The 20,619-nt window shown below is 39.1% G+C and overlaps 1 protein-coding gene across 2 annotated transcripts in view; it reads left to right on the plus strand.

Moving 5' to 3' along the window:
* The window catches only part of MBOAT2 (membrane bound glycerophospholipid O-acyltransferase 2), a 169,478-nt gene that overhangs the window by 93,427 nt on the left and 55,432 nt on the right, over positions 1 to 20,619 (plus strand). The window contains exons 3-5 of one of the 2 annotated variants that reach the window (XM_075750655.1): positions 460 to 605; positions 3,081 to 3,168; positions 4,221 to 4,298. In XM_075750655.1, coding sequence (XP_075606770.1) covers positions 3,119 to 3,168; positions 4,221 to 4,298 — 128 coding nt within the window. In that variant the 5' untranslated portion in view covers positions 460 to 605; positions 3,081 to 3,118. The remainder of the gene's footprint in view (positions 1 to 459; positions 606 to 3,080; positions 3,169 to 4,220; positions 4,299 to 20,619) is intronic. The other variant, XM_075750654.1, reaches the window with a different exon arrangement.

The raw sequence follows: 20,619 nt of genomic DNA on the forward strand, positions 1-20,619 counted from the left end.
AAACTGTCCTTATCCCAACCCACGAGTTTTACCTTTTTCTTCTGATTCTCTGCTCCATCCCACGGGGAGGGGAGGACTGAATGAGCAGCTGAGTGGTGCTTAGTTGCCAGCTGGGGCTAAACCATGACACCAACCAAGTTCTTCATGTTATTGGGAGCGTATGAATGATTCCGTGGTTGATAGAATGATTTGGTATATAGAAAATTTACAGGAAGATAGGTAATTTTTTTTTTATTGATTCATGCATAGATTGCCTCTACAGGTTTGATGTATCTTCTTAGTGCTCAGGGAAGCACTGGTTTGTGCTTTATGGAGGGAGGGTTCTTGGGAGGAGCTCTTTGAGACTGACAGGGTGTAGTAAGAGCTGTGGCAGGGCCAAAGGTTCTGCAAATTGCTAATAGTGCTAACATTTTTAATGCACAAATGTGTGAAAACTTTTTTCTTTTCTTTTTTATGCAGGTCAACTTTGTAGTGTGCCAACTGTTTGCCTTGCTTGCAGCTATTTGGTTTCGAACATACCTTCATTCAAGCAAAACTAGCCCATTTATAAGACATGTTGTTGCAACCCTCCTGGGCCTTTATCTTGCACTTTTTTGTTTTGGATGGTAAGTTGCACTTAAATTCACTTTTCAGGGATTTGCAGATTTTCTTTTCTTGTTTGCAGTAAAACAAAGGGGGGTTTTATGAAGAACCTTATTATCTAATTCTGTGGGTTTTAGCTGCTGCAAATATATAGAAATTAGCTTAAACTTTCTGAAGCGGTGCAAAAATTTTGAAAGATCTTCCATTTGCAAACTGGTAACTAACATAGTGTCTTCCTGTGGTTTTGGAAGCATGGAGCACGTGCAGTTTAAGCTGTATCAGTTTTTCTGTAAACTTGCTTGAAATACACTTGTGCTGTGCTTCAAGAGAATGTGATGTTAGAGATAATTCCTCTTAAATATTCACTTCATGCAATAACTTGCTGTGTCTTTTTTTTCTGAATTTTGAATATAATCTGACTTTTTGTAGGAAGAGTGGCTGGAACTGCAGTACTGATGATGCTTCTAGTAGTATGAAACACCTGGAAAGGAGCTGGCCTTGATTTGAGAGTTTTTTTGTGTGTGTGTATTTTCTTTCATGTTTTGGAGGGAGGGTGTGGTGTGGTGGTTTTTTTAAAAAAAAAAAAAAAAAAGGCACCCAAATTTTATGTGACTGCTGTTTTCACATCTTGATCTTTTCATAGTGTAGCAAGCCAGATTGTTAGTAGGGCTAGTAAAGGGCGTGCATTTAGTTTGGTGATCCCCCCCCCCCCCCCCCCCCCCCTTCAAAATTAGCTTACTAAATGGCTTTCATCTTCCCAAGCTGGCTTAAGATTAATTAAATGCCAGTTTCATTTTATTGCACTCTAAACAAAGTGCTTGCTCAGCTTTAAGTGTACAGAAGACTTACTTATACTGACTATTGTAGAGTGCTACTGAACTGAGGGGAATGAATCAAGCTGTTGTGCAGGTGGGAAGATGCACGCAGTGCATGCACACACGTGTCTGTGCATGTGCAGTGTGTGTGTATAAATAAATCTTGGAATTCCAAACCACAGATTTGGCCTCTGCATTAGCATGTTGAAGAGGCTCCTCAACATTAGTTGATATGTATTATTTTTAAATTTAAGAAAAGAAAAATCGGTAAGTTTTATTCTCTGGATTTACATGTGCAATTTACTTGTATATACAATTCCATAACTCCCATGCATTTCTCAAACTCTTGGCGATGGTATTCTGCTTTGAGAGAATGATCTGATGTCAAAGGCTTCCAGTCTTAGCACTAAATGAGGAGGATGGTATGGGAGATAGGTGCTACTATGTGTGGGTTTTGAGACCTGTGTAAGCCTTAGAACACATTTTGTATCCAGTGCCTTGGAAACAGAAATAATTAATTGTATCTTGTAATTAGACAGTGTTAACAACTTATTCCTTTCTGAAATTTGGGGATGGGAGACTTTAGAAAGAAACAACTTCCACACAGACCCAACAGACATAAGTAAAGATTTGTGGAAGCCTCTCATTGGCAATATGCCCTGGAAAAGAAATCTGAGAGAAATTCTATGCCATAGTAGAAATCCAGATTATTGTAGTTTGCTTTGGATCATACTTAAAGCAATTATTTTAGCAATGAATTTCTGTTTTACTAAAAGATTTTTTTTCCTTACAATCATGGAACTAAAAAAATTTTTAAAATCCCAAAAAGAAAGAAGATAATTTGAGATATTAAAAGTATACTTTCTTTTGAAGGCTGATACTTTTGTTGCACTTATGTCAACATTTTTCCTATTGCTTAAGTATGTATTATACAAGCGTGTTTTTTGAGGGTTTTGTTTGGTTTGGTTTAGTTCCCCTCACCTCTTCCCAAGGAATCAAGTATACATACAGGTTACAATCCCATGGTACACGTTCAATGACTCTTCAACTGTGTTATAACCTGTGTGTACAAGAGGGAAACTGTTACTTTTTTCTATTATAGTGTTTATAGTAAATTTGCCAATAATCTCATGTGAACCTAAATGTGTGAAACAGTTTGGAATCTGCACTGGTTTAAGACTATTTTTTAGTTGTTATGTTGTCCCTTCAATTTCAGATGTGTTAGTGTTCAGTCAACTTGTGATGGTGATGTGGGACAGGAAGAAAAGGCACAATTCCCTTGGCACAATAGTGAATAGCATTAAAGGCCTAGAATACCCTTTGTATGTAGCTAAAATTTACTACTTCATGTTGTGTTTAAATGCATCCCTTTTAATTTTTGAATCTCTGATCAATCATATTGCTACTGTTAACAACTCTGAAAAAGAAATACTTTCAGAGACTGTAGTCTTGATATGGTACTCTATGTCAACCCACATTTTTCCAGGCTTTGATATCTTATGTGCCTTTCCCTGTTTAAGAAGCAAACCTCTTAAACTTAAATTTTTGTCGTTTTACTAATGCCTGTCTTTGCTACACAGTGTTGCTAATATGTGGCTGATATGAAAAGAACAAGTGATTTTTTTTTTTTTTTTTTTTTTTGAATTGGCAATTGCTTATGTTAAATGTGCATTTGAATTTTAGGTAGTCATATCTTAGATGAGACTAGCTAGTAGTGAAGCATGGGAGCATGTGCAGATTGGATCATCCATAAAAAATCAAGATTTTCAAGGTCAGTTAATATCCAAGTGAATTGTTTTCCCTCAGTTCATCATTTTGTGGGATTTTAGCTGGATAGAACTGGGTTTCTTGTTGAAAGTCTTTGAGGTCATTTCCTTATGAATAGATGAGGAGTGAAATTAGGAGATTGCTGATGATAAGCTGAAAGAAAGCAGTATAACAAAATAGTAGCTGCTTTTTATGGGAAAATTCCAGAACTAAATCGATGTGTCACTTGAGCACATGCAGGTATGCTACTGAGGCACTTAAAGTACCAGAGTGAAAGAGAATCAACTTACTGAAGATCAGATGCTTTTGCCCACTCACTGGCAGTGGTTTGCCACCAATGCTCTGCTAGCTTACTGAAATAGAACTCCTTTAAAAACCAAAACGAGGCAAACCCCAAAATAATGGTGGTGTGGTAACTTTGGTGATAAGCTGTGGAAAACAATTAAGGAGAAGAGGTTAGAGCACCTTTATGAAATAAATCTGTGGGTTGTCAGTGTGTAGGTTTTTTTGTTTGATTGTGGTTTTGAGACCATCATCACCACTGTCCCTTTATCAGTTATTGACGACCTTGGGCAAAGAGACTGGCTGGATAGAGTTGCCATGTCTATTGGCTGGGAAATCTTCCCATATACTGATATTGTGGATACTAAGGTATTATTTGCCTTATCTGAGAGATCTAGTGTTGCAACAGGTAAAAAGAAGAGTATGGACATTGAACCACAAAACATTCGTGTTATTTACACAAGTGGAGGTATTATGAGACATATTCTTCATATTTTAAGGATTATCAGTATTTACTATATTCTTGCTTATGAGCTGGAGACTTCTAGCTAAGTCTGTAAGTTTTGTTCATTACTGCTGTCTTTGCTATGCTAAAGGGGGAAACTCTCAATGGAAGGAACAAAATGGAAATAGAACAAAAAGGTTTTTTGGAAGCAGTGATGGAGTTAAAATTTGACAAACCTCTTTAATTTCATGTTGAATTAATAAATGCATACAGTTTATTGTCATTAATGAAAATGCCGTGGGGGTTTACTGTTTTATTTTTTTTCCTAGGTATGCCTTACATTTTGTTATACAAAGTGGAATTTCCTACTATATCATGATCATAATAGGAGTGGAAAATATGCACAAGTAAGTTTCCATTCTAATTTTGTTTTTTTTGCTTTTACAAGAATGCTGTTGTTCAGGTTTTTTTGGAATTGTGCACATATATCATACTTCTGTCTGTATCGTAATATTTCAGTATTTGAATTCTGCTAACCATGATTATATTTCCCAGAGAGAAAATGGCTTATTTGCGTATTTTTGCCAGCTTTTTGGAAAAGCTTGTTAAAACTGGCAATATTCCCCTGAGACTTCTTTTTGTGTCTTCAGCATTCTGATTTTTTTGGTCATTACTTAATAATAAATAATTCTAGGTGTCTCATAAATGAGTTGACTATACAAATGTAATCTGATAACAGCCAGTGCTAGTAGAAAGAAGATGTCTGAAGGGAACAGAATTTGTGTGAGAAAAATTTTTAGGTACTAAGTTTGTCACTTCCTTTTTTTTTTTTTTTTTGGTGTGTGTTTGTTTTATAAGAATAGTGCAGTGTTGAATACTGTCTTATGTTAAGAATACTATTGTAAATTTACCTATGTAGGGTATTATTATTTGAGGTTTGCTTGAATGCATGATTAGATCAGCAGTATCTGAATCCATATAGAATGGCACTTGTTTCTCTTTTTCAATCATTCTTACAAGCAGGAAAGGCATTTATCTTATTACTGTATGCATATGTTTTACTATTCCACTAGTCTAGAGATCAGAACCAAATTAGGTTCCCACTGTGTTAACTCCTGCATAAATGTTTAGTAAAATAGCAAATCCTTACTTGAATAGGTTCCTGAAGTATGTGAGGCTGTCAAGAAAGATGCTGGTAAAAGAACCAAAAAGGAAAATTGCTTTACACAGAAAGTGCAAAACCAGGGTGACCTTAGTTCATGATCCCGCCCATTAGAACACTCTGCTTCTTTATAGTCTACTATTCAATATAATTCTATTGTCTTTTGAAATATGCCATATTAGGCTCTTATTTTCAGGATTTTCTACAAAGCCTGATGTATTCAAACCACTGCAGATGTGAGAGAACTTAATTTGGTTGGATGGCTGGTTTATATTCTAAGGGTTTATTTCATTAGAAGTTGTTTTAAAGCAACTTGTTCATATCAATTTCTATTTAGACATGTAACAATAAGTTATAACTTATGTAGCTTAATATTTTAAAATAAATTATTAATGTGGTTAAATGCTGCAAAGTGAGGTACCAGGAAGGAATACTTTGGTCTTAGCATAACAAATCACATAGGTTTCTCGTGAAAGGAAATCTAGCAGTGGTTTACTTCCCTAATAGTGAGAGGCAGGTAGGCATGTGTGTTTTTAACATTCCTACATTGGAACAAGGGAACTCACCAGTTCCTTATCCTCCCAGTTCACACCAGCTGGTTTAACAGCATGGCCTGATTTGCTGAAATATTTTCTGTGCTATATATGATGGTGTACATATGTTCTCTGTTTCTCTTACACTGCTCAGGTGGGAGGGTAAAACCTAGATTTGACTACTGGGCTTATGTTTCTCTATCATAGTATAAATTAACATATCCATTGGATAAAACTGGAAAGCTCTTTTGGTGGAGGGAAAAAATGTTGCAAATCAAGTAATTTGTTACTTCAAGTTGTAGACAATGCTTGGATGCTGTATGGGAAGCTCCAGGAGCCATTCCTAATAGATAATACGGGCAAGACAGTATGAGATTTGCTTCCTCCATTACCACCGTATCCCAGGAGGGGTGATGCCTCTTGGTGTCCCTAAATGTCTGTACCTCTTATTGAAGGAATGCACCATTTACTCGTAATTTTCTGCTATGAAAATGCCACTTACAGCTTGGCAGTCTGAACAGAAACTAATGTGAATGATTCCCTTTCCCATCTAAATGTTTCTCTTCAGGCTACAAACGGGTCTTATGGAGCCCAGAGGAGATTTAAGGTTAAGTGCTGTATAGTAGGATTCAGCTGGTACCACTTGGCCTCAGGACTGGAGAAGGGCCCTGTAAGTGTTTTACTGGCGTGTGTGAATATATACAGCTAATATGAATACTTACATACAACTGCATAGCCCAAGTTTTGGGATTTGCTTTGTATGTTGTGGAGGGGCCCGTTGGCTGGCAGTCCTAGGTTAGAGATTACCTGTGTTGTTCATAAGCTTCTTAAACTTAGAGACTATAGAATGTTAAATACTGATACATGATGTAAATATCCAAGTGATTCAAGTGATATGTGTATTGGAAAAACACTTGGGTATTGTACAAAATATTTTTGTCTATTACCTAAATTCATTCACTGAAGTAAGTTTCCCTCTTCTTTTCCCTGCCCTGCTTGCTGTACTGCAGGCTTCATGAGTGTATGGATTAGGAAAACCATTATCCCTCTCCTTCCTTCTTCCCCCCACACCTTAGTACAGTTCCTCAGTGTCTTTAAACAAATAAGAGGCAACTCGAGTTCTTAGCAGCTGAATTGATAAGCAGCCCATGTGCTGGGTATACCATCTCTCCTTACCATCCGAAGCATGGAAAGATTTTAGATAAAATTCTCCATTCTCCAAAGCAGACTTTCAAGTCTGATACTCTTCTAAACCTCTGTTGCTTTCTTAATGTCCTTCCATTGGATCCTAAAACTCTCTGCTCAACAAGACTCCTACCTTTGCGATTTTCCTGAGGGAACTGAACCTTGTGCAGCTATAGCTTCTAGGTTGGTCTTGACAATACATGGTATATTAAAGAGGAAAGCCTTACTTGAACAACAGAAAGTGGAGGGGGGAGTTAAGAAAGAAAAAGGTAAAACCCCTGGAGGGGGAGGGGGGCAAACCAAAACAAAAAAACCAATCTGACCATATTAAAAAGGAAGTAAAAAAGGAAGGAAACCTTACCTTTATATTTTAGCAGCTTTTAGAATAAAGTTGATTAGCAGAAAATGCGTTACCTGAGACTTAGATTTAACTAAAATTGATAAATTATTTTTATACTTAAGTCTTACTTAAATAGTGGTACTTTAAATGAAAGATGGAGTGGTAACACTGGCTCTCCTGAGTGGTTCAAAAGCTCTTATCTTTTAATTTGTGACTAAATATCTTAATATTTATTTGGTGCTTTCATGGCTCAGTCAATTGTAAAACTGAAAAATGTGTTTAAACAAGTTCTCAATTCCAATGAATTTGCATTTGGTAATGGTGCATTTGCATGTGGTGCTAGTATTTTTTTTTCCTTAGAAATTCTTCTGCTTCTTCTATGGTTGTGAAATTGGTACTTGTCTTAAAAGACAAAACCCCAAATGCCGCAAGGCGTTTTCCTTAAAGCTACTATTAGCTAAGAGCTATGTAGGCAGTGCTTCCGCAGGTGATTTGATGACAAGGTTTTTAAAATTTTTAGGTAACTCCTTCTCTTTTGACTTGATTGTTCATTTTATGGTCAGTATATAATGTCCCTCATCCTGTGGAAAATAAATCTGTTTATTTAAAGTAATTCCTGTTAAACTGTTCACTTTACGTTAGCACATTTAAAAAATTAAAATCAAGTGATAGACATGCCATTCATGTCTGGTATCTTCTGTGTTATGCTTAAAGTTGCAGGATTATGCTTTTCTTGTTCCAGAAGTCTAGAATTGAACTACTAAGACTTAAGGAGGTTATTTCTGGCTTTAGAAAAGGGAAGAAAAAAAAAAAAATCACTTAACTGTTCTCTGGCATATTTAAGTTATAAAAAGTAAGTTAATGAAGGACCCGCAGACCTGAGATAACTAATAGCAGCAAATACATAATGAGCTGACGTGTGTGTGTGTGCCATAAGGGCCACAAAGATGATGAAGGGACTGGAAGATCTCGCCTGTGAGGAAAGGCTGAGAGAGCTGGGACTGGTCAGCCTGGAGAAGAGCAGGCTCAGAGGGATCTCATCAATGTGTATGAATACCTGGAGGGAGGGAGCCAGGCTGTCAGTGCTGCCCAGTGACAGGCCCAGAGGCCATGGGCACAAACTGAAACACAGGAGGTGCCATCTGAACAGCAGGAAACACTTTTTTACTGTGAGAGAGGTTGTGGAGTCTCCCTCCTTAGAGATGTTGAGAAGCCATCTGGACGTGGTCCTGGGCAGCTGGCTCTGGGTGGCCCTGCTTGAGCAGAGGGCTTGGACCGGATGACCTCCGGAGGTCCCTCCCAACCTCAGCCATTCTGTGGTTCTGTTTTATTTTGCTGCACATACAATTCGTTGTATGTGAGCTGTTTGAACATGATAATGTAAAGAGATACTTGAATTGGAGTAAACAAACGGTGGTGGTAACTGGTCCGGCCTCTGTGTAGGTGCTTCCTGGTCATCCCTTTACTTGGGATTTGGGAATGTTAGTCCTTGTTGAGTTCCCTTCCCTCTCCCAGCCAGAGCCAGGACTGAGCAATGCCTTGCACCTCTTTTCTTCACTCCTTGCTCTGGCTTTGACAAACAGTGGGAGATTTGGCAAAGGGGGGGTGGATGGTTTGATCTTAGAAATCTCAGATTAAAAGACGAGTAAGTCTTGTTCATCTGAGTGAACTAATTCACTCAGCATGTTAATTGAGGCACTTAATTTGTCAATTAGATGTCTATCATTCAGCATTATTAAACAAGTTTACGAGTTACCCTACAACTTAGATTGCTGTGAAAATCATTAGTTATTGTTTAAAAGTTATTGTTTCAATGAAATCCAAAACGGATCAAGCAAACTACTCTTATCCTGTGAGTTATTGGCAAGGTTTTTCTAAGCATCTTTGTATCTCCAGAAGCGAGAGCATTCATAAGCTGAAATTATTTTTGGAGAGGGGAGTTACGCTGCTTTTTGAACTTCTGTCTTTTCCAAAGGCCCTTGATCGAGGTAAATGTAAGTTTGTTGTGGTTTGGGGTTTTTTTATCGCTGTCTGCCTTTGATTTGATCACAGGTGTCTTAATCTATGAAGAACATACATGATGTGGATAAAGATATTTTATTTATCTGCAAAAGACGATCTGAAGCAACATCGAAAATTAGTCATCATCAAATCAACAGACTGAAATAACAATATCTAACAATCGTTAAGGGTTGGACTAAGAAATGCTATCAATTTCTAATAATTTTTAGCAAATCTAGGACTGGAAGTCTGCCAGTATAATTACAGTTCTTTGAAGGTGCAAAGGCATCCAGACAAACTGTAAGCTATCTGGTATAACTTCTCAGTTACAAATTTGTAATTTATTTATGTAACTTGAATAAAAATGTCTGGTACATAGGTAGCTGCCAAATGACAGTGGGCAAAGTGCTGAGAATATCTGAATTCAGAATTGGAAGTATTAGTAGCTGTGAACTGTTCTGCATATGCAAACACAATTTTTTCTGCATTTCTGCTTCTACAGTTAGTGCAAATAAGATAAACTTATTTGAAGTTAAACTAATTGAGAGTTGAAAAATATTAGGTATGATCTTATCATTCAGTCAAGGATAAATGCAAGATGGAGGAAGATGAGATCTACTGGTTCTGTAGCCTTAATTAACACAAAGACTGAAAAAACACATACTGTTCTGTCACTTCGAGCCATTTTTTATTGTCTTATCAGATCTATATTAAATGCAAAAAAACCCTTAAAATTTTAGAAAGTGTGTATTTGATTAAAAAGCAATTAAAAAGTAATTTTTGTATAGATGAGAATCAAATACATATTAAACAGTATAATTTCTACAGTATGCATAGAAATCTTATCCTCTCTTGTTAGAAATAAACATCAAAGCTAATGAATGGCTGTGTGTAGAAGCATATTTCAATAGTTATCAACTAAAAAGAGTCGGTTTTCCATTTTGAAGTGGTATGTCTTTTCCTGAAGAAAAAGGATTGCACTTGTTGATTTCCCTCTAAGAAAGGGTAGATGGTCATTATATGTATCTGTCTCAGCAGGAGCAGTGTTGTAGCTGAAATAGCTAATGCAAATCTTCAATATATAAAAAAGATCATCAGGGGTTTTTTCTGTCCAAAAGTAGCAGGGAGATTGCAGAATTTTGTCCTGTTCTAGTAGCCAAGATTAAGGAATTACTTGGAAATACTGAATCTCATGTGAAGAGCTGTAGCAGTGATTTGGGGGACCGAAACCAAGTCAAGGAACTACAAGACAGTAAAGTATTTATATTGGAGATAAAAATGCAGAGAACTTCTATTTTTAGCAGACAAAGCATTACAAAAAGTTAGATTAATGGTACTAGAAAGTAAGATTGCTGTTTTCCTTTAGATGGAAACTTTTTTCTGCTATCAGAAATACTAGTATGGCTCTATACAGAATGATGCTTCACCTCTCTGGTTGAATTGGTTAGTTTCTTTTTTTTTCTTTTTTTTTTTTTTTCTTTTTTTGAATAGCAAAGCATATGGTCTGGCTGCTAGATGGTCTTCCTAGTTAGATAAAATCTTTGAGGTTTTTCTTGTGTAATGGCAAAGGCTTTCCTTGTTTGTTTGCAAAGGTGAATGCTAATTTTTTTCTTCAAGAATGTAGCTTATCTTATATATTAAAAAAGGTAAAATCAGAGTTAAAATATAGAGCCATCACAGATAACCGAAGCTTGTGATCTGAAATAGGCTTCATGTTTTCATTAAAATTTCTCACGGCTGTTAGTTTTGTCCTTAGCTGCCAAGTTTCTTCTTGATATGGCTTAATCAGATGATCTACTTGAGAATGTCTTAACTTGAGTTAACTGTGCAGGTGAGAGCTCTGCACAACTCAAATTCTTGTATCCTGCTGCTGCTACCTTGGTAATGTGTGGCGATAGGACTTGGATGGACCATATCTTATAGTTCTTTGAAGTTTAATAGCTGCCTCCCACATGTTCTTTGCATCACTTCTACATCAAGTTGATCATCAAAACCCATACAGTTTAAAACTGACCTACCAAATTTTAAACCCAAAACAACACAAACCCCCTATATCCCTGTTTACTTTTATGGGTCTTGGAAATTGAGATTAATAGTGCTAGAGTGTGCTTTATTGACTTATTTACCTTCATAATTTGTTACAGATTTGTTTTTTCTGATGCTTACCTAGAGATAAGATACTTGTATTCTGAAGAGTGTGAATGGAAACACAGACTAGCATCAGGCAGTGATTCTCTGTGTGCTGAAGGTTTGACCATTACAAAAATAGTCATGTAAATGGATGTCTGTGTTCAATGACTTGAAAAGTGAGCTCTTGTTGAAATAAACAGTTGTAAAGGAATTTCCTAGTAATCTATATGAATGTCTTTTGAAAGTATTTGTTTTAAGTAGCCATTACAAGTTTATCCACTTTGATAACTTCCTGTAACTCTCTTGGCTGTGTTTGGATAGAACTCAATGCATTCCTTAAAACAAACATAGAATCACAGAATGGTTTGTGTTGGAAGGGACCTTTAAAGATCATCTAGTCCAACGCCCCTGCCATGGGCAGGGATATCTTCAACTAGACTAGGTTGCTCAGACCCATGTCCAATCTAACCTTGAATGTTTCTAGGGAGAGGGCATCTACAACCTCTGTGGGCAACCTGTTCCAGTGTTTCACCACTTAATTTCTTCCTTTTATCTAGTCTAAATCTATGCTCTTTTAGTTTAAAACCATTACCCCTTGTCCTATCACAAGAGTCCCTGTTAAAAAGTTTGTCCCCATCTTTCTATAAGCCCCCTTTAGGTACTGGAAGGCTGCTATAAGGTCTCCCTGGAGCCTTCTCTTCTCCAGGCTGAACAACCCCAACTCTCTCAGCCTGTCTTCATAGGAGAGGTGCTCCAGCCCTCTGATCATCTTCATGGCCTCCTCTGGACTCGCTCCATGTCTGTCTTGTACTGAGGACCCCAGAGCTGGATGCAGTACTCCAGGTGGGGTCTCACAAGAGCAGAGTAGAGGGGGAGAATCACCTCCTTTGACTTGCTGGTCATGCTTCTTGTGATGCAGCCCAGCATACAGTTGGCTTTCTGGGCTGCAAACACACATCGCCAGCTCATGTCTGGCTTTTCATCCACCAGTACTCTCAGGTCCTTCTCCTCAGGACTGCTTTCAATCCCTTCATCTCCCACCCTGTATTGATACTGGGGATTGCCCCTAGCTGAGTGCAGGACCTTGCACTTGGCCTTGTTGAACCTTATGGGGTTCACATGGGCCCACTTCTCAAGCTTGTCCAGGTCCCTCTGGATGGCATTCCATCTCCCTCAGGCATGTCAACTGCACCACTTAGCTTGGAGTTATCTGCAAACTTGCTGAGGGTGCACTTGATCCCTCCTGTGTATGTGTCATTTATGAAGATATTAAATAGTACTGGTCCCAGTATGGACCCCTGAAGGACACCACTCATCACTGATCTCCATGTGGACATTGAGCCATTGACCACTACCTTCTGGATGCAATCATCCAGTCCATCCATCAAATCCATCTCTCTCTAATTTAGAAAGAAGGATGTTGTGAGGGACTGTGTCAAAGGCCTTACAGGAGTCCAGATAGATGACATCCATACCTCTTCCCTTGTCCACTGATGTAGTCACTCCATCACAGAAGGCCACTAGGTTGGTCAGGCAGGACTTGCCCTTGATGAAGGGAAAAAAAGGTGTAAGTTGAAAAACAACTTCATATATTACCCTTCTTAGAATTGGACTGTTTGAATTGAAAGGCCTGCATTGATCATAATTTTTGTAATTAGAGAAATGGAGTGAAAATAGAACTTGAATTTTCTTATCTTTAGTGCCAGTCACTTTTTCCTTATTTTTAAATAAAGATTAAATATGTTTATTTAATCTTTGTTCGACCCTCCCTGTATATATAAGGAGAAAGAAGGAAGGACAGGAATCATGTCATGTCTGCAGCTTTGTGACAGCTGGCACTTAAGTAGGGAAGCTGATAAAGATAATAAACAACAGTGCAAAATAAGGCATTTCTGAAGTGGTGTAGCCACTTTGGTTGCTTTGGTACGAGAAGGGTATATGCTGTCTTAATGCAACTAGAAAATATTCTGATTGTATACTTCGTATTTTCAGGGAGAAGAATCTAAATTAGTATGGTTTTCAAATTATTTTATTTTAGTCTTGGTTGCTGATGTTATTCAAAGAATGGAGTTTGCAGAAGAACAGGCATTTTAACAGTATAAAACCTCTCATAGCACTTGAGAAAACTCGGGTGAAAAAAATTCAGGACTTCTGTTTTATGAAGTAGCTATACATTATTGAATGTTGTTTAGCTGAAAGAGGGTTCTCTTAAAGTTTAAATTTATAGGTAGTTTGTAGTTTTTTCACACTGTGTACTTGGTTTCTATAAGCATATAGAGGACAGCCTTTTCTTGGAGAGAAGCAGTAGTGTAAAATGGCTGGGTGTGCTAGATTTCTGTTGGGAATGAGTAGCTATTGCTTTTTGGCTTGCATAGATCTCAATTTTTTAAAATCTTTGTGCTCAAAGTGAAGCTGAGCACAATCAATCAAGCCAAAGAAAATTGATAGTGAGAGTAAAGTCATGTTTTCTGGGGTCTGTGTTTGGTAATCTCTGAAAGCTGTAGCAGCTATATAGATACTTCTTCAAGGCGCATTACTCTGCCTGTCATGCTGCCAAGTAACTTGACTGCTAGCAAATGAGCTCTGAGTCATGGTATCATTGCTGCATGGTTTATTACCTCAGCAAACTATTGATGTCAAATAAATCAGGCTTCCTACAAAATGAAGTGGCAGAATAAATTGTACCTATAAGAGTTCAGTGAAAGCTGTGTTCTTCTTCAGCTCCTGGCAAAGACTGCCACTAGTAAGAGTTGATTAAAAATTCTGGTTGCATGGCATTGACTGAATTGAACCAGTGGTGTTTATGACAGATTAGATGCAAGGATTCTGTACATTATGGTCAACTTTCTTCTCTAAGTGCATGCTTCTGCATAGTTTTTTATTCTTTGGTGAAATACCTTGTATTTGAGATGAATTTCACTTGAGTAATTATGACAAGCTCAGCAGACAGTAACTTCATTGTCCTTAATGGAACTGTTGACTGTAAATTACACAAGCCAGTTTTGCCTGCAGAACTGCAAGTGGTGGCGTACAGAGTGTCTGGGTTGGAACTAAAAGATGTTCGAAGAAGTAAAAGATGATGACCTTTTTTGTTACAGATGCACAACAAAACACAAAAAACCCTCTTTGTTTTATTTCCTTTAAGGGAAGGTGGATGTAAATAAAAAGCATTGATATTTTAAAAACACAAATGTCTTAATTTTAAAATCCAGTGCCTCAGTTAAACGTGTTAATGGGTTTCGTGTAGCTTCTAAAGCTGATTGGTTTTGCAGGTCAAATGCCTTTACTGGAAGTCAAGGATGAGATCACAGAATCATAGAATAGCTGAGGAGGGAAGTGTTTCTGAATCCAACCCCCCTGTTCAAAGCAGGATCAACGACAGCAGGTTGCTCTATGAAACCCAAGTCTTCCTTAATACAAACATGATCCTGGATAGCTCCAGTTGTCATAAGCATGCTAGACATTTCCTTTTGGTGTCTTGCTTCAATGTCTAGTATAGCTTAAAATTTATTTGAGGTGACTTCATGCAGCTTAGTTTTCTGATCTGATCTGGACTTGCAACAAAAGCTTTTTTTATTCTTTAATTTCCCCCCACCCAATAATTGCACAATATTATCAAATTTCAAGGAAATTGCACAGATTTAGTGTAGTTAACTTAGTGTAGTTAGGTTCCTTTCAATTTAAAGTGAAATAAAACAACTGCAATTGAAACAGTATTTTGGTAGGAGGACACCATATTAATCAAGTAGTAGTAGTCTGACTTCCTATCCTTTTTTATAAGACGGAGTATCAATAGTAAAAAGGAGGATAGGAGTGAAACACGCAAACCAAAGACTATGCAAAGAGAAAATAGGTAACTTTTGTGTCTTTAAGTCAGCAGAAACAGGTGGAAGCCAGGCTGATGAATAAAGAAATATCAGAGAGAGTGTTTGATATTTCACGTTTGGTTTTACTTTCAATTCACTTTTCCAATGTGTTTGAAGGCAAATGTGTTTCCAGTACTCAAACAAGAAATCCATTCTTTTCTTCTAGCCATGAGAAGATATGTAAGGTATTTACTTATACTGTCTTCAGTCTGGATGAATTGCCTGGAAGTTTTAAGAGCACTACGTGCAAGAAGTCCTATTTCCTTGTATATCAGTTGGCATAGTTTTCAGCTGTTTTATAACAGTAAATTTCTAACTTCGCTGTTTCAACATAATCAAGTACAACTTTTAAAGATAAGTGAGTAAATAAAAAAAAAGATACTGTAAATAATTCTGTGATTCCTATCTTAAATCTCACTTAAGTGATAGTGGAGCTTTTGGTGTTCTATTTCTTGGAAATTTGGGCTGTACGGTACTGAAGCCGGTTTGCTGTGTGTCTGCATCTCCTAAGAAGTTGCAAGTACCTTGGACAATGTAGCATGGTGTTAATCTTCAAAACTGGGGATGAAATAAAAAGTACTTAGTATAGCCAAGTGCTAAGCAGTTCGCACAGCCATTACTAATTACAAGCACAGCAGCAACTGTGAAGTCAGTAGGCTTGCAAAAGGAGGCTCTGGGTATTTCGGTGTATGATTACTTAGAGTGAATAATCTGTTTTATTAATAGATCATATCACATCGAAATGTACAATGCATACAAGTAATGCACAATTTTAAACAACAGTGTGTTGGTTTTGTGTGGCAAGGTTTTGGTAGTGGGGGGGCTACAGGGATGGCTTCTGTGAGAAGCTGCTAGAAGCTTCCTCTGTGTCTGACAGAGCCAATGCCAGCCGGCTCCAAGACGGACCCGCCGCTGGCCAAGGCCAAGCCAATCAGCGCCTCTGTGATAACATATTTAAGAAAGACAAAAACAGAGAGCGCTTTTGCAGCCAGAGAGAGGAGTGAGAAGATGTAAGAAACTCTGCAGACACCAAGGTCAGTGCAGAAGGAGGGGCAGGAGGTGCTCCAGGCGCCGGAGCAGAGATCCCCCTGCAGCCCGTGGAGAAGACCATGGTGAAGCAGGCTGTCCCCCTGCAGCCCATGGAGGGAGGATGAGGGGGTGTAGAGATTCCACCTGCAGCCCGTGGAGGACCCCACGCCGGAGCAGATGGAGGCACCTGAAGGAGGCTGTGACCCCGTGGGAAGCCCACGCTGGAGCAAGCTCCTGGCAGGACCTGTGGATCCGTGGAGAGAGGAGCCCATGCCAGAGCAGGTTTGCTGACAGGACTTGTGACCCCATGGAGGACCCACGCTGGAGCAGTTTGCTCCTGAAGGTCTGCACCCCGTGGAGGAGACTCACGTTGGAGAAGGTCGTGAAGGACTGTCTCCCGTGAGAGGGACCCCACGCTGGAGCGGGGCAACGATGAGAGGAGTCCTCCCCCTGAGGATGAAGAAGCGGCAGAAACAATGTGTGATGAACTGACCGTAACCCCCATTCCCCGTCCCCCTGTGCCGCTGAGGGGGGCGGAGGTTGAAGCCGGGAGTGAAATTGAGCCCGGGAAGATGGGAGGGGTGGGGGGAGGTGTTTTTAAGATTTGGTTTTATTTCTCATTCCTCTACTCTGTTTTGCTTAGTAATAAATAAGATGAATTCCCTCTCTAAGTTTGGTCTGTTTTGCTCGTGATGATAATTAGAGAATGACCTCTCCCTGTCCTTATCTCGACCCATAAGGTTTTTTTTCAGTTATACCTTTTCTCCCCTGTCTAGAGAAGGAGGGGAGTGACAGAGCGGCTCTGGTGGACACCTGGCCCCCAGCCAGGGTCGACCCACTACAAACAGTCATGTAACTGCCTTTTTTTTCTTGGTATTCTGCCCTTTCTAGGAGTGTCTGTGATGTTTTAAATATCATATCCTGGAAACTCCTTACTAAGTCTCAGGCTTGTTGGTTCATCAGGTGTTCCTCTTCTGCTTACCTCCACCATGGTATTCATTTGCCATACCACATTTAACGTATGCTGTGGCAACGTCCATGTGTCTCATCACTGTCTTCTGGCTTCGATATCAAGTACTAATTTTTTGTGATGGGTATTACTGCTTCTGTAGAGAGCTTTTTGTCTTCAAAGCAGCTCACAATGTATTGAATGCTTTAAGGACATCTTGTGAGGTATGAATGAGGTGGTATGTGTATAATGAGAAGTAGTAAGATTCTGCCATTTCCCTATGTAAGGTATACAGATGTCAGTGGAAACTTAGTAAATGTATTTTAATAAATTGAAAGAAAAACGTGTAAAGCCGCCTTTTTTTTTTTTTCCCCACTATGAGATGAAGGTAGATCTTATTGGTCAGCAGTATTCGCTTTTTGTCTCCAATTATAATGAAACAAAGTCCAGGCTCCTCTGGTGCTCTTTCTCTGTGTGACCATGGTGCTATGGAAGGCTGACCACTAAATGCCGTGGGCACATTCTTCTGCAGGCAGAGGATGTTCATGTAAAACTGTGGTCTTGGGGGTGTTGGTTTTGAGTTGTCTTTACTGCAGCAGTTTCACTGGAAGGTTTGCTTCAGAAATTTATGTAAACAGTATGATTGTGATTTCTTAAGAATTGTCCCCACAGTAACTTCTTGCCACTTTATATGGTAACAGAATTACAATCAGTCTGTGTGAACATGATGTGCTATGTTACATCACTGGGCCTGAGGGAGCTTTCCAGAAGAACAGGAGGGCCTTGCTACTGAGCTGCTATCAGAGCTGCAGTCAGAAGCCAGTGGTTTCTTCGTTGCTCGTAGCTGCTGGGGAGCAGAATAACAGATTTTGCTGTGTTTTATATAAATGTCTGGAGTGATAACGTTCATATGCAAGTAGGATGTCTCCAAACTGAAATAGCTAAGGTTTTCTAAACCTTTTAAAAAGAATGTGAAAGCAAAACTTGGTTCACAGGTGGCTTCTGAAAAGTGGGTTGAAATAAAGCTTTATTCTGATGGTGGTTTGATATAAAGTATGTGGCTTTGGAAGCTGGTTAGTTTCTCTGGCATTTTTCCACACTTCATGTTTGAGCAATTAGTGTTTGTGACACAACCTGTGTAAACAATAGAAGGGTCTAAATAAAGAAGCCTAAGGCACCTGGAAGCAGATTGTTTAGTTGTTCGTGCCAGCTATGCTTTGCTCTTCATATAACTACTCAGTACATTTTTCATAGATCCTGCAACAGTATTCCCTTTGCAGTGTAGGAGTGCAAGTATCTCAGGACAATGAAATAATATCTGCTTCTAAATGCTATCCTCTTACAAAAGAGGATTGAGATACAAAATACAACATAAATCATCTAAAATGCACACAAAAATCAGGTGCAGTCCCCGTCCAGGTCTTATGGTCGAAGAGATCCTTTTGCTGGAAGTAGTAAACCCCATGTATTTTAACAGTTAATATAATGTATTGGGTTATGAGGCAAGCGATACTTTCTAAAATTAATAAAATGGGCAATGGTAGAAGTAATGTCAGTGTTAGCTAATACATCCATTCCTCACAAGCATCACCTTCTTGTGCCTGTGAGCAGAGTCAAAGAAGTAGTAAAATAATTCTTAATCTTTTGAGTCTTCTGCTATAGGTGTTAACTAGATGTAAGAACATCTATTACTCAAGATATTTCTTGGAAACTTACTCTTCAGATCAGCACTGGGAGCCAGTTGTTTATCTTTTATCAGAACAGTAATGACCTGCTGTGTACTTGCGTTTATTGTGAAATGAAACCATTATCTGATTATCCATAGTGTATTTCTCCAGTGTTTCATAATCACATATTTGATTTTCTTTCCTTATTTTTTTCATACCAAGAGTGAAAATATGTGAGCGATCAGCACATGGTTTCTGTGTCTTAATTGTTTTTTTTTCTCCTTCACCATCTGCAAACACACAGGAGGAACACTGTGGCAGACTGTCTGGTTTGTTCTGAATACACTGCCTCAGTTCAGTTTCCATGTCGCAGGACATTAACAGTGATGACATATGTTTGAAATGGCATTTGATCAAGTCACTGAGCAGATACCTGACCAACTTGTATAGGTCACTTTTCTTTGCTCTCTTTGGCAGTGAGAATTCTTGCAGTGTTCCTGTCCCTTTGTGCAGGTATGTTTAAAAATTGTAGTAGGTAGTGATTAACAGGTAACTCTTGCAACTTGTGGTTCATGTGGCAGTTGAGTGAAGATGGGATGGGAAAGACGAGACCAAACAACCGGAACAGAATAATTAGTACTTGAATTATGAACTTTGTGTATTTATTGTTGTCCTGACCTGTTGGTCTCTTATCTTTGACTAATCAGGCTTTGTCATTGGGTAACTTCAGCAGACAATCCTTGAACTATCAGTGTGGTCAGTTAAGGATTCTCTGTCAAAGGGAATCTTTTGCAAATGGAAATATTGATTAGTTCTGCCAGAGAAGTTCAGAGTGCCCCATCTCTTAGAGGGAGACTGCAGGATTCCAGAATGGGACTCCTGCCAGATGGATTCTGGTTGCTGGATGCCTTATATGTCCAGAGATCTGAGGAGGCTGAAGGAGAAAATAGATGGTAGCCTCAACATAAGCCAGACAGTTCTTGTTAAAGGCTTAACAGTGAGCCTTCCCCTGCAGCAACTGGTTGCTTTGTCTGTTCTGCCAGCATCTTATTTTTTAACAGCAAAATTTTGGGGTTGGGGGTCCAGGATTGACTGATACAGGAGCAAGTACTAGTTTTCTGATCCTTACCTGAAATAAACTGTTAATTGTAATAAGCTGAAAACTCTTTGCAGAATCAGAGAACCGTTGAGGTTGGAAGGCACCTCCAGAGCTCACGCCCCTGCTCAAGCAGGTCCACCTAGAGCCAGTTGTCCAGGACCATGGCTTTTGAATATCTATAAGGAGGGAGACTCCACAACATCCCTGGGCAACCTGTGCCAGTGCTTGGCAAACAGTGTTCCCTGCTGTTTGGACAGCACCTCCTGCATTTCAGTTTGTGCCCATTGCCTCTGGGCCTGTCACTGGGCACCACTGAAAAGAGGATGGAGCCAAGGCTCTTTGAACCCTCCTTTCAGGTATTTACATACATTGATGAGATTCCCTCCTGCCCACCACCCCCGGGCCTTCTCTTTTTCCAGTCCCAACTCTCTCAGCCTTTCATCGTAAGAGGGATGCTCCAGTCCCTTATCCTGGTGCTTTTTGTTGGACTCTTGAGAATGTCTGTTTCCCTTGTACTAGAAGGCCCAGCACTGGACCCAGCACTCCCAGGTGTGGCCTCACCAGTGCTGAGTAGAGGGGATGGGTCACCTCCCTTGGCCTGCTGGCAATAGTTTACCTGATGCAGCCTGGGATACCATTAGCCTTCTTTGTAGTAAGGACATGCTGCTGGCCCCTGTCTGAAGTGGGCTGTTACCTAAGTACAAGGAACTTTTGGAAAACAAACACCTGAGTGTTTTTCCTTAAGAAAACCTGTTAAGATATCTAAG

Source organism: Balearica regulorum, chromosome 3 (genome assembly GCF_011004875.1).
Source record: "Balearica regulorum gibbericeps isolate bBalReg1 chromosome 3, bBalReg1.pri, whole genome shotgun sequence".
Classification (NCBI taxonomy): domain Eukaryota; kingdom Metazoa; phylum Chordata; class Aves; order Gruiformes; family Gruidae; genus Balearica; species Balearica regulorum.